We start from the raw sequence: 13,689 nt of genomic DNA, 5'->3' as shown, positions 1-13,689 counted from the left end.
AGTACTGGAGTGGGGTGCCATTGACTTCTCTCTATGTGCACAAATAAAATACCCTGTGAAACGAGGAAGTGACCTCATGGCAAGATATTCCATTTAATTACTGCACTCACTTCATGGGAATCAGCAAACTTGTTGGAAGGTGAGCTCTGCGGGGTAAACAGTGGTTTCCTCTGAACCATCCTTCCTGCCTTCTCCAGGGTTACCCCTTGAATCCTGCCTTTATCATCTCTTCCTCCTCTTCTTTCTATCGGCTTCCCACTGCTGAAAAGACTTCAGACTTACTACCTGCCAAGGTCGGGTTTCTCTAGTTTTATGATTCCTTCCCTTAGAAGCCTTTCTTGGCTTTCTGGTACTTGAGATTAAATTCCGCGATTGAAAATCATAATAAATACAAGTTGCCTTAATCCTTCTATTTCCACTGATGTTCTAATTTTCTAAATCCATTTTTTAGACCTCATCTTCTGATTTCTTTATAAGGGTTAACCACTTTGGAACACCCCTTCCTTTAAATTCTTTTCTTTCTCAATTTTTACAAAAGCCTTATCCTGGGTTTTTTCATGTTCCTCTCAGCCCCCGTTTACATTCTCGTTCTTTGGAACATTTTTCTGCTTCCATTCCTGAAACAGAATCATAAACAACATTTGCCTCATATTTCTGCATACCCCACCTACAATTTTATCTCCCCTCTCCTTGGATGACTTCCAAATCCACATCTTCAACCCCACCCACACATAGGCCATGACCTCAGACGGCTTACATTCCCTAAAAGAAAAGAAGTCTGCAACTCTGATAGGAGGAGAGTTGTGCTAAAGTAGAAATAGGCCTGGGAAAGAATAATTGCAAAAGTGGAGACTGGGAAATTTCACCAGGAAGGTGACATTTGGGCCAAACTTTGAAATATGAGCAAGATTTTTCAGGCAGAGATTAGCAAAATTAGTTCCAAAGAGAAAAATAGTGGCCAAAAAAACGTTTGCCAAAATAGGCCAAAATCCATTCTACAGATGAACAAGGGGAAAAAAGCAGCAGTAAGTCACTTTGAATTGGGTTCTTAGGTCACACACAAGATGTAACGCACGGGTCACACCAAGCTGCTCACGGAGGAGGCAAAATCAATTGGAAAACAGGCTGTCGAGAGCGAAGCAGGATTACTCACACCACCACCACCACCATGCCCCTACTGTGCGCTAATGGAGTTAATGCACAGAGTAACAGGCACAAATCATCTCCCCATTTGCAGAAGTCGTTAAACTGCTTAACTACTTAAAGGCCCAAATACAGGCACCTGATTGGGAATCCTGACAGTGCAGACATGCCTCTTTGTCTTCAAAATCCAAAGACTGTTACTTATTTTCCCTGGGTATCAGAAGACTGACTGATGAAGAACTTGAATCCCTGCACTAATTTCAAACCTACATCCACAGGGCTTTTCTGGCTCTCACCTTCCTGGACCCAAGCATGAAAGGATTCCAGGGAGGAGGCCAGCATTTGGTTCCCCCTCACAGGGAGCCAACACATAACTGAAATGCAAAGTGGAAAAGGAAGCCTTCCAAACAAAGTTATTTTAATTTCATCCTGTAAAATGTTATTTGGGAAGAACTAAGCTCTCTATATTGCCAATAAAAATAACAGAGCTGAAAAATATATATATGCCTGTATGCATGCTAAGTCACTTCAGTTGTGTCCAACTCTTTGCGACCCCATGGCCTGCAGCCTGTCAGGCTCCTCTGTCCATGGGATTTTCCAGGTAAGAATACTGGAGTGGGTGGCCATTTCCTTCTCCAGGAGATCTTCCCGACCTAGAGACCAAACCTGCAACTCTTATGTCTCCTGCACTGGTAGGTGGGTTCTTTACCACCGGCACCACCTGGGGAGCACGCTCCCACCCAAATATATATATATATGCTTCATATAATTTATCTAAGTAAGCAAGTAGATGGTTTCACTAAGATTATTTCAGCAGAGCTAAGCAAGCTGAAAGCAAATGCATTTCCTTTTAAACGTTCGAGGAAGCAGCTAACAAAGCTTTTTAAGGCTACTTATGCTTCTTAGGCTGCTAGTCAGTGGAATATTTGCCGCAATCAATCTCACTAAACCTTAAGACTAAAGTGAAATGAATCATTTCTCTTTGTCCTTTTTCCTGCTTCTCACAAACGTTAAGAAAAGTTATTTCCCTTACTCACGTTGGAATGTCAGAGGCCAGAGACTGAAGCACAGTGCCAATAAAATGAGACAGAGGCTGCTTTATAGTGAAAATAACATGAAACTCTTTCCCAGATCTTTCAGACATGTGAACCTCAAAAGAATGTAACATTTTAAAACATCTGTATGTCCTGCTGACAGGTGGATTGGCCAAATGTCTTTGTTCAGAAGTTTCAAGAGGTAGCAGGTTAATAGAGTTTTGTTTTTTTTTAAGAAAAAAATCACAAAATGCAACTTATAAAATGTTACTTAGAAGAGAATGAAGAAAAGGAAGGGAGGATAGAAAAATCCACGGCTGAACACAGAGTCCTAGAACCCACGGTCTCCCCGGTTTGTGGATTAACCCTTTAAAAAGCTACTGTTATTTGAACATTGCTCATTATTAGAGAAACACAAATCAAAACTACAATGAGGTATCACCTCACACTGGTCAGAATGGCCCTCATCAAAAAGTCTACAAACAATAAACGCTGGAGAGGAAGTGGAGAAAAGGGGACCATCTTGCACGGTTGGTAGGAATGTAAATTGATACAGCCACCATGGAGAACAGTATGGAGACATTCTTTAAAAAAACTAGGAATAAAACTATTATATGACCTGGCAATCCCACTACTGGGCATATAGCCTAAGGAAACCATAGTTCAAAAAGACACGTGCTGTACTCACTTCGGCAGCACATATACTAAAATTGGAACGATACAGAGAAGATTAGCATGGCCCCTGCGCAAGGATGACACGCAAATTCGTGAAGCGTTCCATATTTTTCCATTTCACGCCAGTCAGAATGGCTGCGATCCAAAAGTCTACAAGCAATAAATGCTGGAGAGGGTGTGGAGAAAAGGGAACCCTCTTACACTGTTGGTGGGAATGCAAACTAGTACAGCCACTATGGAGAACAGTGTGGAGATTCCTTTAAAAACTGGAAATAGAACTGCCTTATGATCCAGCAATCCCACTGCTGGGCATACACACCAAGGAAACCAAAACTGAAAGAGACACTTGTACCCCAGTGTTCATCGCAGCACTGTTTATAATAGCCAGGACATGGAAGCAACCTAGATGTCCATCAACAGATGAATGGATAAGAAAGCTGTGGTACATATACACAACGGAGTATTACTCAGCCATTAAAAAGAATACATTTGAATCAGTTCTAATGAGGTGGATGAAACTGGAGCCTATTATACAGAGTGAAGTAAGCCAGAAAGAAAAACACCAATACAGTGTACTAACGCATATATATGGAATTTAGAAAGATGGTAACAATAACCCTGTATATGAGACAGCAAAAGAGACACTGATGTATAGAACAGTCTTTTGGACTCTGTGGGAGAGGGAGAGGGTGGGAAGATTTGGGAGAATGGCATTGAAATACGTATAATATCATATATGGAATGAGTCGCCAGTCCAGGTTCGATGCAGGATACTGGATACTTGGGGCTGGTGCACTGGGACGATCCAGAGGGAGGGTATGGGGAGGGAGGAGGGAGGAGGATTCAGGATGGGGAACACATGTATACCTGTGGTGGATTCATTTTGATATTTGGCAAAACCAATACAATATTGTAAAGTTTAAAAATAAAATAAAATTTAAAAAAAAGAAGAAGAAAAAAAAAAAGACACGTACACCCCGGTGTTCGTTGCAGCACAATTTACAATAGCTAGGACACGCAGGCAACCTAAATGTTCATTGGCAGATGAATGGATAAAGAAGTTATGGTACATATATATAATGGAATTTACTCAGCCATAAAAAGGAGCACATTTGAGTCAGTTTTAGTGAGGCGGATGAACCTAGGACCTGTCGTACAAAGTGAAGTGAGTCAGAAAGAGAAAAATATTGAACGTTAACACATATATGGAATCTAGAAAATGTTTCTGCTGAACCTATCTGCAGGAGCGAGCATGGTGCTGCAGACATGGAGTGCAGACTTGTGCACACAGAAGGGGAAGGACAGACTGAGGGACAGCGTCGAAACATACGCATCCCCGTACACAAAACAGCTGGGGAAGCTGTGTGTAACCCGGCGAGCTTCACCTGATGCTCGTGACAAGGCAGAGGGGTGGGGCGGGGTGGGCATGGGAGGGAGGTTCGGGGAGGACGTGTGTGTACTTACGGCTGATGCACATCGCTGCACAGCAGAAACCAACACAGCATCATAAACGATTATCCTCCAGTTAAAACATAAATTCAAAAGTAAGCTGCTGTTGTCTGAAACGATGTCTGGGATTTACATCAAAATCATACGAGACAGGGGGCTGTAGGGGTATAGATTGACAAGACTGACCATGAATGGTTAATTGTTGAAGCCACTGATGGGTATTCAGGGGATGATTTTACAATTCTGTCGATTTTTTAAGTTTAAAATTGTACTTAATGTTGAGTTGGGGTTTTTTTAAGGAGTCTAAGATTGCCAGGAGAAATATCAATAACCTCAGATACACAGATGACATCACCCTTATGGCAGAAAGTGAGGAGGAACTAAAAAGCCTCTTGAAGAAAGTGAAAGTGGAGAGTGAAAAAGTTGGCTTAAAGCTCAACATTCAGAAAACGAAGATCATGGCATCTGGTCCTATCACTTCATGGCAAATAGATGGGGAAACAGTGGAAACAGTGTCAGACTTTATTTTGGGGGGCTCCAAAATCACTGCAGATGGTGACTGCAGCCATGAAATTAAAAGACGCTTACTCCTTGGAAGGAAAGTTATGACCAACCTAGATAGCATATTCTAAAGCAGAAACGTTACTTTGCCAACAAAGGTTTGTCTAGTCAAGGCTATGGTTTTTCCTGTGGTCATGTATGGATGTGAGAGTTGGACTGTGAAGAAGGCTGAGTGCCGAAGAATTGATGCTTTTGAACTGTGGTGTTGGAGAAGACTCTTGAGAGTCCCTTGGACTGCAAGGAGATCCAACCAGTCCACTCTAAAGGAGATCAGCCCTGGGTGTTCCTTGGAAGGAATGATGCTAAAGCTGAAACTCCAGTACTCTGGCCACCTCATGCGAAGAGTTGACTCATTGGAAAAGACTCTTACGCTGGGAGGGATTGAGGGCAGGAGGAGAAGGGGACGACAGAGGATGAGATGGCTGGATGGCATCACTGACTCGATGGACGTGAGTCTGAGTGAACTCCGGGAGTTGGTGATGGACAGGGAGGCCTGGCGTGCTGCAATTCACGGGGTCGCAAAGCGTTGGACACAACTGAGCAACTGAACTGAACTGAACTGATCTTAACAGTGAAGTAACACAGGAAGTTAACCAGGACCAGCCTCTCCTGTTCACGTGCACGATACACAAAGCTCTGCCCGCAAATCAGACAAGACGCCTCCAGGAAGAGGGGGCTGCTGCGATCTCTGGGCCCTAGACTATACGGTCCCTGGGGGCAGGAACGTGTCGTGTTCCCAGTGCCTAGAATAGGGCCTGGTACTTAGTGGCCATGCACTTAAGTGACAAAAAAAAATTTAGTGAATGAATGAACATCTCCTGAAAGGCGAAAGAATCAGGACCTCTGCGGATAACTTTTAAATTCAACATCGGGACAAGTTTCCTAAGGGAACAGGGCCATCATGGATGGGGCCGCCCCAGAGCGTTGCCCTCTGCTTAGAGTGTCTCCGGATGCAACTCCTTTGACCAACTCAGTATCTGAGACTGACTCAGATATGAAGACATCGCCCATCCATTCTCTTTCCAGCCCTCTCCTGCAGCAGAGACAGCACCTTCTTTCACAGAGTCCTAAAAGCATTTATTGAGTAGCTATTATGTACTGGGTAGATGACATGTCTAGATAAGGCTCAGGGACAGTGTCAGGGAGAGGATTTAAAAACCAACACTTAAGGAATTATGGTTTTCTCTGGATATCTGCCCAGGAGTGGGATTGCTAAGTCATACAGTAGTTCCATTTTTAATTTTTTAAGGCACTTCCATACTGAAAACCGTAACTCCAAAAGATACATCACCTCACTGTTCACTGCAGCATGATTTACAGTAGCCAGGACACGAAAGCAACCTAAATGTCCATCAACAGAGGAACGGATGAAGACGTGGCACACACATGGCATGGAGTGTTACCCAGCCACAAAGGAGCAAAACTGTGCCATTTGCACAGACGTGGACGGACCTAGAGACTGTTACAGAGTGAAGTAATATAAAACAAATACCATGTATTAATGCATATGCGTGCAATCTAGAAAAATGGTACCAACGAACCTATTTGCGAAGCAGGAAGAGACACAGAGAACAAACATATGGACACCAAGTGGGGAAAGGAGGGTGGGAGGAATTGGGAGACTGGGATTAACATACGTAATGGGCTTCCCAGGTGGCCCGGTGGTAAAGAACCCGCCTGCCAGTGCAGGAGACACACAAGATGTGGATTCCATCCCTGGATCGGGAAGATCCCCGGGGGCAGGAAATGGCCGCCCACTCCAGTATTCTTGCCTGGAGAATCCCATGGACCAAGGAGCCTAACGGGCTACAGTCCATGGGGTAGCAAAGAGTCGGACACGACTGAGCAATTGCGCACACACATTTAAAATAGATAACTCGTGAGAACCTACCCTGTAGCACAGGGAGCTCTACTCCGTGTGCTGTGGTGACCTGATGGGAAGGAACTCCAAGAAAGAGGGGGTCTATGCATGCAGACAGCTGATTCACTTTGCTGCAGAGCAGAAACTAACACAACACCATAAAGCAACTATATCCCAATAAAAATTTTTTAAACTAAAACTGAAAGGATAAGCAGCAGTGAGTATTGGAGACAGAAGGAACTCATGGAAGATTAGACTGAAGGTCTCCTAAGATCTCGTCAAATCTGAACAATCCAGGGTTAACCTGGCACAATATTTACGACAGACTCAGCCCTGGAACAGAGTCCCATGGCAGCACTCTATTCTGGAAATACGTACTTCTGAATTGACCTTGGGCTGGCTTGCTTTCTTTGTCTTTATTGTATGCAATAATCTGAACCGTGTAATTCTGGTCTGGCATAAGACCTTGAATAATTGCTTTCGTTGCAGTGTTCTGGAGATTCAGTTGATTGGTTTTTCCACCTAAAATAAAACAGAAAGATAAATCAGTTCTAAGAAGTACATAAACTGTGTCCATTAAGAAATTTCATTAACCAGAAATCTAGATTTTAAAGGTGAAGATATTTAAAAACAGGTATAATGGTGAGTATGCATAATACTTATTTTTCGTATAATTTCCATCCTCATTTTCAGTTTTACTCTTTGCATTAGACAGCTTAAACAGTTGTCTAAAGTAGGTGAAAACACATTCACAAACATCTTTCGCATAACACACTGTTGCTTTGATACACTAGGGAAAGCCATGGCCTGAGATCATAAGACAGTCAGCCCTGAGTGTCAGATACACTTTACAAGGAAAGAAGGCTGCCTGAAAATGAACGGAAAGATACGGACGGGCTGAACGCCGTTTCCAACACTGGCACTTTCCCTACGGCCTCTCTAAAGCGAGTCAAAGCATCTCTGAAGCATTAGCGATCTAATTACCCTGAATCTGAGCATCACTGGCTCAGAATGCTGAAGGAACCACTCATCGTCTGGCTACTTAAAAGTTAGCTTCTTTCTGGAAAAGATCCCAAACTCCCATGGTCTCTCCATCAAACCAGACTGACCTCTAAGTTTTGCTGAAAAAGCTAATGATTCAGTATCAACTTGACAGCAAAGTTCCAGACATGCATTCTTCTCTATTTCTGGCAGTGGTTACTGCCTGAGAAAAGGAAAATTAACTTAAAACTGCTCCTCCAGCAGTAGCAGCAAAAGGGCCAGAAATTTGCTGAATTAATCAAGTATAACACAGGCTACAGTATTTTAATCACAGGTGGTGCTAGTGGTAAAGAACCCGTCGGCTAATGCGGGAGACATAAGAGACTCGGGTTCAGTCCCTGGGGTGGGAAGATCCCGTGGAGGAGAGCGTGGCAACGCCCTCCAGTATTCTCGCCTGGAGAATCCTGTGGACAGAGGAGGCTGGCGGGCCACAGGCCATAGGGTCACAAGGAGTCGGACATGACTGAAGTCACTTAGCACTCAATACAATAAAATTAGTTATGTTAAGTCTGAAAAATGATCATCATGTCACCTCTGCTGCCCACCGCTGTAAGGCAGAGCTGAGCCTGTCTCCTGCCCAAACCCACCTCTATACATGCGTTTATGTCCGAGAGGATAAACTTGGTTTCAGAAACACCTATCATTTAAAGCTCATCCTTGACAAAGTGCATCAGATGAATCCTTCACTACGTGTTTCACGAAAAAGAAAAAAATGCCTTAGAAAAACTCTGTGCTCTAGAATTCCTGAGAGACATAGGGTATACTAGTTTAAAGACTTTGAGAATCCTGTAATAAAAAAGCTTTACCTCTGTTTAGAATGGCATTCTTCAAATTTATCTGACCATTAAACCATTTGATTATGTAACAGCTATCACATCCTGCTAAATATCCTGGAAAGCACTTTGGGAAAGACTGGTATAAGCAACATGCAGAGCTCATCTCCTAGTGCTAAAACAGCTACAGACATGCTGCGTCTAGATTCACTTATTACTCCTTTTATTTACTCTATTTATTTTAGGCTTGATCAAGTCGATACCGGAGTGTCAAGACTGTCTTCCTGGCTTGGGTCACAGCAGCACGGTCACTGGGTCGCCACGGAAAATAAACCCAGTTTTCATCGAGAAATTATCTGCTTTCTTCCTCCGTTTCTGCTTGTCATTGGGGTGTTTAAGCAGGAAGTGAGGTCTGCTTTTGGAGACACTACAGCAGAGATGGCCAAGGGGTGAGGCTGAAGTTGATTGAAAAACCACCCGTCATTTCTTTTTTAAAAATATAATTTTATTTGTTTATTTATTCTTGGCTGCACTGGGTCTTCACTGCTTTTGCAGCTTCCTCTAGCTGTAGTGGGAGAAGGCACTGGCACCCCACTCCAGTGCTCTTGCCTGGAAAATCCCATGGACAGAGGAGCCTGGTAGGCTGCAGTCCATGGGGTTGCTAGGAGTCGGACATGACTGAGCGACTTCACTTTCACTTTTCACTTTCATGCATTGGAGAAGGAATGGAACCCACTCCAGTGTTCTTGCCTGGAGAATCCCAGGGACAGGGGAGCCTGGTGGGCTGCCGTCTCTGGGGTCGCAAAGAATTGGACATGACTGAAGCGACTTAGCAGCAGCAGCAGCTAGCTGTGGTGAGCAGGCTTCTCGATGCGGTGGCTTATCTTGTTATGGGGGCTTCCCAGGAGGCACTACTGGTAAAGAACCCGGCCTGCCAACACAAGAGACGTAAGAAACTCGGGGAGACATGAGTTTGATCCCTGGGTCGGGAAGATCCCCTGGAGGAGGGCATAGCAACCCACTCCAGTATTCTTGCCTGGAGAAGCCCATGGCCAGAGGAGCCCAGTGGGCTGCAGTCCATGGGGTCACAAAGAGTCAGACACGACTGAAGCGACTTAGCACGCGTGCACACATCGTGCTGAGGAGCACAGGCTGTGGGCGGGCGGGCTTCAGGGGCTGCAGGACACGGGCTCAGCAGTTGTGGTGCAGAGGCTTAGCTGCTCCACAGCATGTGGGATCTTCCTGGCCCAGGGATTGAGCCGGTGTCCCCTGCGCTGGCAGGCAGATTCCCACGCACTGCACCCCCAGGGAAGTCCTCCACATCACTTCTAAGGGCCTGATCCTTCAGTCACACTTGCTTGGAGTACCGAAGAGTTTGGTATTACCAGCACTTAATCAAAAAAAATTAACCTACTGATTACTTGGAGGGAAACTAATTATTTTTCAAGACAAAGGGAATTCTCAGAGGTACGACAAATAAGGGACTTTTATACTGACCGTTAGCATCACAATAATGTTCAAGAGCCTCTTAAATTTCCCACGATGGTTTATTTTAGAAAACAAACTGCAATTTTAGAAGTCAAAGTTATTTAAAAGTCGGGCAGTGTTCTGCAATGAAAACTCTGAACGGAGGCTTGAGAATACAGTAAAGCTGTCCATGACTGAGTCACTTTCGCGGGTCAACATGGGGAGAGTGTGTGTCGTTTTCTGAACCAGAGTCATTCTATGGAGTCTGTGCCTAACATGTGCTAATAAGGAAAGGTTTCTTTTTAGTGACCAAGCAAGAAGCCAAACATGTCATCTGTCTGTTTTGAGATTTTAAATCCACTACAGAGTAAGATGTCCCCACTTAGAAGTAACAGAGCATGTCTTCCTCTTTAAATGAGTTGGGATGAGGCCTCCAACAGAAGGGGGTCCAGCTCTCTGTGACCATTTTTATCACCAACAGAAGGAGCAAATGTTACATTTATATAAATACATACACGTTACACAAACAGGCTATTACTGAGTATGTATGGACTATGTGAAATTGGATTTTATGGGAAGAAGGGAGACCTGAGAGAACACGGCGGAGCTTCTTGCTACAATCACGGCTAAGGCTTACTGAGCCCTTGGATCGGCCGGGCACCGCCGTGCTTTGTCTACCGGCTCATTTAGTCCGCACGGCCAGTCCTTCCCGTGAATGTGCGCGGGAAACCTCACGCTCAGGCGCCGGTGCAAAGGGTAGGCTGCGGGCCGCACGTTCTGTATTTGTTCTCAGGCAACGGGCGCTGCCGTTCCCAGACCACGCTCTGAGCTTCAAGCCTCGCGGCAACCCCATGAGGCGGGCACCAATACTGTCGCACGTCCCCTGGAGGAGGAAACTGAGGCGCTGAGACACTCAACGACCAGCTGGAATGGAGGAACGAGGGCTGGAACCAAGTCTCCATGACCCCCGTGCAGCAGCAGCGCTCCTCTGCACGCTCTGTATTTCTGTTTGTTTTGGGTTTTGGCCACACTGCATGGCTGGCAGGATTTTAGTCCCCTGACCAGGGATTGAACCCCTGGGCCTTGGCAACAAGAACGTCAAGTCCTAACCACCAGGGAATTCCCAACACGCCCTGTACTGTTTCAGTTGATTATAAATCAAAAACATGAAATGAGAAAGAAAAAACACAACCAAAATGTAATTGTTAAAAGTTTTACACAACTATTTTATCCTCATGATCAGTAAGTCTGTTTAACTTTTGCTTTTCTTGCTTTAATGCATCATTTATGCCCACCGTGTCTACTTAGAGTTTATAACTTAATGCATCATTGCTGAATAATATTCTATTAATTAATTGTAGGTGGCTCAATGGTAAAGAATCTTCCTGCCAATGCAGGAGACTCAGGAGACCCAGGTTTGATTCCTGGCAGGAGAAGATCCCCTGGAGGAGGAAATGACAACCCACTCCAGTATTTTTGCCTGGAAAATTCCATGAACAGAGGAGACTGGCAGGCTATAACCTATGGGGTTGCAAAAGAGTTGGACACAACTTAGCAACTAAAGAACAACATAATTAATCATAATTTACTCAGCTGGTCACAACCACTGGAGGTAACTTTCAAGCGTCCATAGACCAAAAGTGTTCATCCACGTTGAAACAGAGGTAGGGAGGATTTTTGATAGTATGAAAATTACGGTGAGCCCAATAGCTAGGCTTTAGATTTGAGGCAATATTATTTTCTTGAGTAGAGGATAAGATCTCAAGCTCAAAAGATTAAATAAAACACAAGTCTTTCGAATGAGATTAAAGCAACACTTGGCACTATACATCTTAGTTTCCTGTGTGCCGAAAGTTGCTAACACTCGAAAACACAGTTGATTTTTTTACCTGAAGCTGGAGTCACAAGAAGTTTGTATCCACCAAATTTCCCTCTTGGAGCCTTCCATGAAATCTGGATACTATCATGAGATAATACATTGTATCTTAACCTTGTGGGTGGAGCGACTGAAAAGGGAAAACAAAAATTGTTTAAATGTTGAAGCTTTTAAGCTTTCATTGTTAAACTGAAAAGCCAAAGTAATGTAATCAGAATACTCAAGACTCAAGACTTCACGTTCTTTCTACAACCCCATTAGTGAATTGATCTGTTTGCAAAATAACACAAACCCAAGAGCATCTGTCTCTGACTCAAGAGGTAAGCATTTGCCAAGTAGTGCTGATCTTGTGTACTTTTTCCAGTGGTCATGTATGGATGTGAGAGTTGGACTATAAAGAAAGCTGAGCACCAAAGAATTGATGCTTTTGAACTGTAGTGGTGGAGAAGACTCTTGCGAGTCCCTTGGACTGCAAGGAGATCCAACCAGTCCATTCTAAAGGAGATCAGTCCTGGGTGTTCATTGGAAGGACTGATGTTGAAGCTGAAACTCCAATACTTTGGCCACCTGATGCGAAGAGCTGACCATTGGAAAAGACCCTGATGCTGGGAAAGATTGAGGGCCGGAGGAGAAGGGGACGACAGAGGATGAGATGGCTGGATGGCATCATTGACTTGATGGACATGAGTTTGGATAGACTCTGGGAGTTGGTGAGGGACAGGGAGGCCTGGCGTGCTGTGGTCCATGGGGTTGCAAAGAGTTGGACACGACTGAGCAACTGAACTGAACTGAACTGATCTTGTGACAAACAACTCTGACTTAGGGTTAGAATGTAATATCCTAGTCTAACTTAATGAAGCCGACCTTGCAAATAATTTTATTATGGTACAAGGATGAACGTTTCTGCTTTGAACACATGAACTTTTGTAATCTAGGTAGACTATGATCTGTTTTATGCCTTTAGGTTTCCACTTTATTAATTCAGTAATTTTTATGATATGATAATTTAAGGCTATTACAGACATGTTATAATAATAAGATCAATCTTTTCCAATAGTTCACTAAAAAGGTCTATACTGCTTTTTTGTGTAAGTCATTCAAACTTCAAAACATGTTCTTGGAACTCTACATCAATGTTCCAGAATTTCAAAAGAAATCCTTTCATAAGACTTTTACTGAATAATATACAAATTAGTTTGTCACAAAAGAAAATTTAACTTGACAGAAAAGTTAGCACTTATTACCTACTTCTCTGCCTGGTCTTTCTTTCCCACTTTACAACAGAGTCCAGGGAAGGAAAGAAATACTCATTTCAATAGGTATGTAGTATTATGTGGGGTTTGGTTCCCAGTTCTGTCATTTATTAGATGAATAATCTTGAGCAAGTGATTGTCCATTCAAAGCCTTGTTTTTAGAAAAGGTGGCACAGAATAAGAACATTGTTAAAGAGAACAGTGGACATTATCTGTTGTAATATGTACAACAAATGTTTGTTCCCATCCAGCCTCACTTCATCTAATGGATGATCTCTAAAGCTTATTTAATACTCACAAAAATATATTACTGTCCAACTTTATACATAAGGGGAGCAAGAAGACACTAAGACACTCATCCAGGTTCACATACTGGCTCGTGACCATCTTTGACCCCAAACAAAATGCTCTTTTTCTTCAGGAGAAGATTTATATTAAGAAGTCACCCTTCACTGAGCTAGAAGAATGTGTGATTTACTCCTCAACTCTCCACTCATCTGAAATCAGTGAGTTCCTAAGAACACAATCGCAAGAGCAGTGTTCTCTTTCCACTTTC

General features: G+C 43.6%; 1 protein-coding gene and 1 non-coding gene across 8 annotated transcripts in view; one reads left to right on the top strand and one right to left on the bottom strand.

Moving 5' to 3' along the window:
• COL14A1 (collagen type XIV alpha 1 chain) overlaps window positions 1–13,689 on the bottom strand; it is a 233,440-nt gene that overhangs the window by 201,992 nt on the left and 17,759 nt on the right. For all 7 annotated transcript variants that reach the window (XR_009740970.1, XR_009740971.1, XM_061439527.1 and 4 more), the window contains exons 3-4: window positions 11,894–12,010; window positions 7,102–7,245 (exon numbers count right to left, since the gene is read on the bottom strand). Coding sequence is in view for 5 of the 7 variants with exons in the window: in XM_061439527.1 (XP_061295511.1) it covers window positions 7,102–7,245; window positions 11,894–12,010 (261 nt within the window). In the remaining 2 variants the exon portion in view is untranslated. The remainder of the gene's footprint in view (window positions 1–7,101; window positions 7,246–11,893; window positions 12,011–13,689) is intronic.
• On the top strand, window positions 2,858–2,964 carry LOC133260842 (U6 spliceosomal RNA). Its single transcript, XR_009740983.1, has one exon. It is a non-coding gene; the product is annotated as a U6 spliceosomal RNA (small nuclear RNA).

Source organism: Bos javanicus, chromosome 14 (genome assembly GCF_032452875.1).
Source record: "Bos javanicus breed banteng chromosome 14, ARS-OSU_banteng_1.0, whole genome shotgun sequence".
NCBI lineage: Eukaryota > Metazoa > Chordata > Mammalia > Artiodactyla > Bovidae > Bos > Bos javanicus.
This window is presented reverse-complemented; position numbering and strand designations above follow the sequence as displayed.